At 51.9% G+C, this 1,002-nt stretch overlaps 1 protein-coding gene across 1 annotated transcript in view; it reads left to right on the top strand.

Moving 5' to 3' along the window:
- Window positions 1–229: 229 nt before the first annotated feature.
- The window catches only part of VDBG_05987 (predicted protein), a gene marked incomplete at both ends in the record, with an annotated part of 1,667 nt that continues 894 nt past the window's right edge, over window positions 230–1,002 (top strand). Inside the window, 3 exons of the mRNA XM_003003499.1 lie at window positions 230–337; window positions 634–684; window positions 740–765. Of these exons, the coding sequence (XP_003003545.1) occupies window positions 230–337; window positions 634–684; window positions 740–765 (185 nt within the window). The remainder of the gene's footprint in view (window positions 338–633; window positions 685–739; window positions 766–1,002) is intronic.

The following is a 1,002-nucleotide window of genomic DNA, read 5'->3' on the forward strand; positions in this document are numbered from 1 at the left end:
CCCACATCGGCACGCTGAGACTCGGGGATGAAGCGCTCGCGCGCGCCTTGTCGGTGATGATTCCGGCATTGCTGGGCTGGCCCTTTTTCTTCTCGCCAGCCATTTTCGGGTGTTCAGCGCGTAGATCAGGCTCGTATGTATAAAATGAGAAACTAGACTTGGGAAGTAGTCGCGTGTTTGGTCGCGCCGATATGTTGGTGGGGATGGTAATCACAGTCGTAGAATCAAAATGAACCGGAGTCCACAGCGTTTGGATGGATCAAGGGTCGAGGCTCTGGGTAGGAAAGTTCAGCCGGGCTTCCGCAGCTTGAAGCCGGGCGTCGCAGAGCGAATTCTCGTTCGTTTTTGGCGGTGCGGAGGTTAGGCTTCGCTGTGCGAGTCGCATTTCGCAGCTGTTGCGCAAAGGAAAATGCCCCGCAGAGGACCATGCACAGACCAGTACGATTCCTCCCCGCTTTCCCGGCGTCTTCAATTAAGGTCTCGGATGGTCATGATCACGGCGTCTGGATTAATGCAGTTCTGGGAACGTTTGATACAAATAGATGGGGGAAAGTACGTGTACTACTGAAAGTGCAAAGAAGTATTTCCAACATGGTGATCATGCCGGTCTGCTGCACTGTAACCTTCAATCAGGCAAGCTGGACAGTGTGGCTTGGGCGCCATCTGGTCTGGGTGACAGACTTGGTGAGTGTATGCTATCAGCGTATACAAGGCATCACTCTACCATGCACTCAACCAGCGACTTGGAAGTAAGCTGAAAGCGGAGTGAGTTTCCATATTTCACGCATGGGGTGATGGCACCGTATGAGTAGATAAGCCTGCAACTGTTTGAGTGCTTGAAACCAAGAAACACGAAACCTATGGATGAGAAAACCCCTGCTTGAAACGAAATAGACATATCTGGCTCGTAAGACAACGTGAAAAACGGCGAGTCCTTTCAACAAGGTCAAGGTCGAGGCCAATACAGTCGCTGTTCGTGGGGTTCGCCTGTACTCCCACATT

The sequence above is a fragment of the Verticillium alfalfae genome, genomic scaffold, assembly GCF_000150825.1.
Source record: "Verticillium alfalfae VaMs.102 supercont1.7 genomic scaffold, whole genome shotgun sequence".
Lineage (NCBI taxonomy): Eukaryota > Fungi > Ascomycota > Sordariomycetes > Glomerellales > Plectosphaerellaceae > Verticillium > Verticillium alfalfae.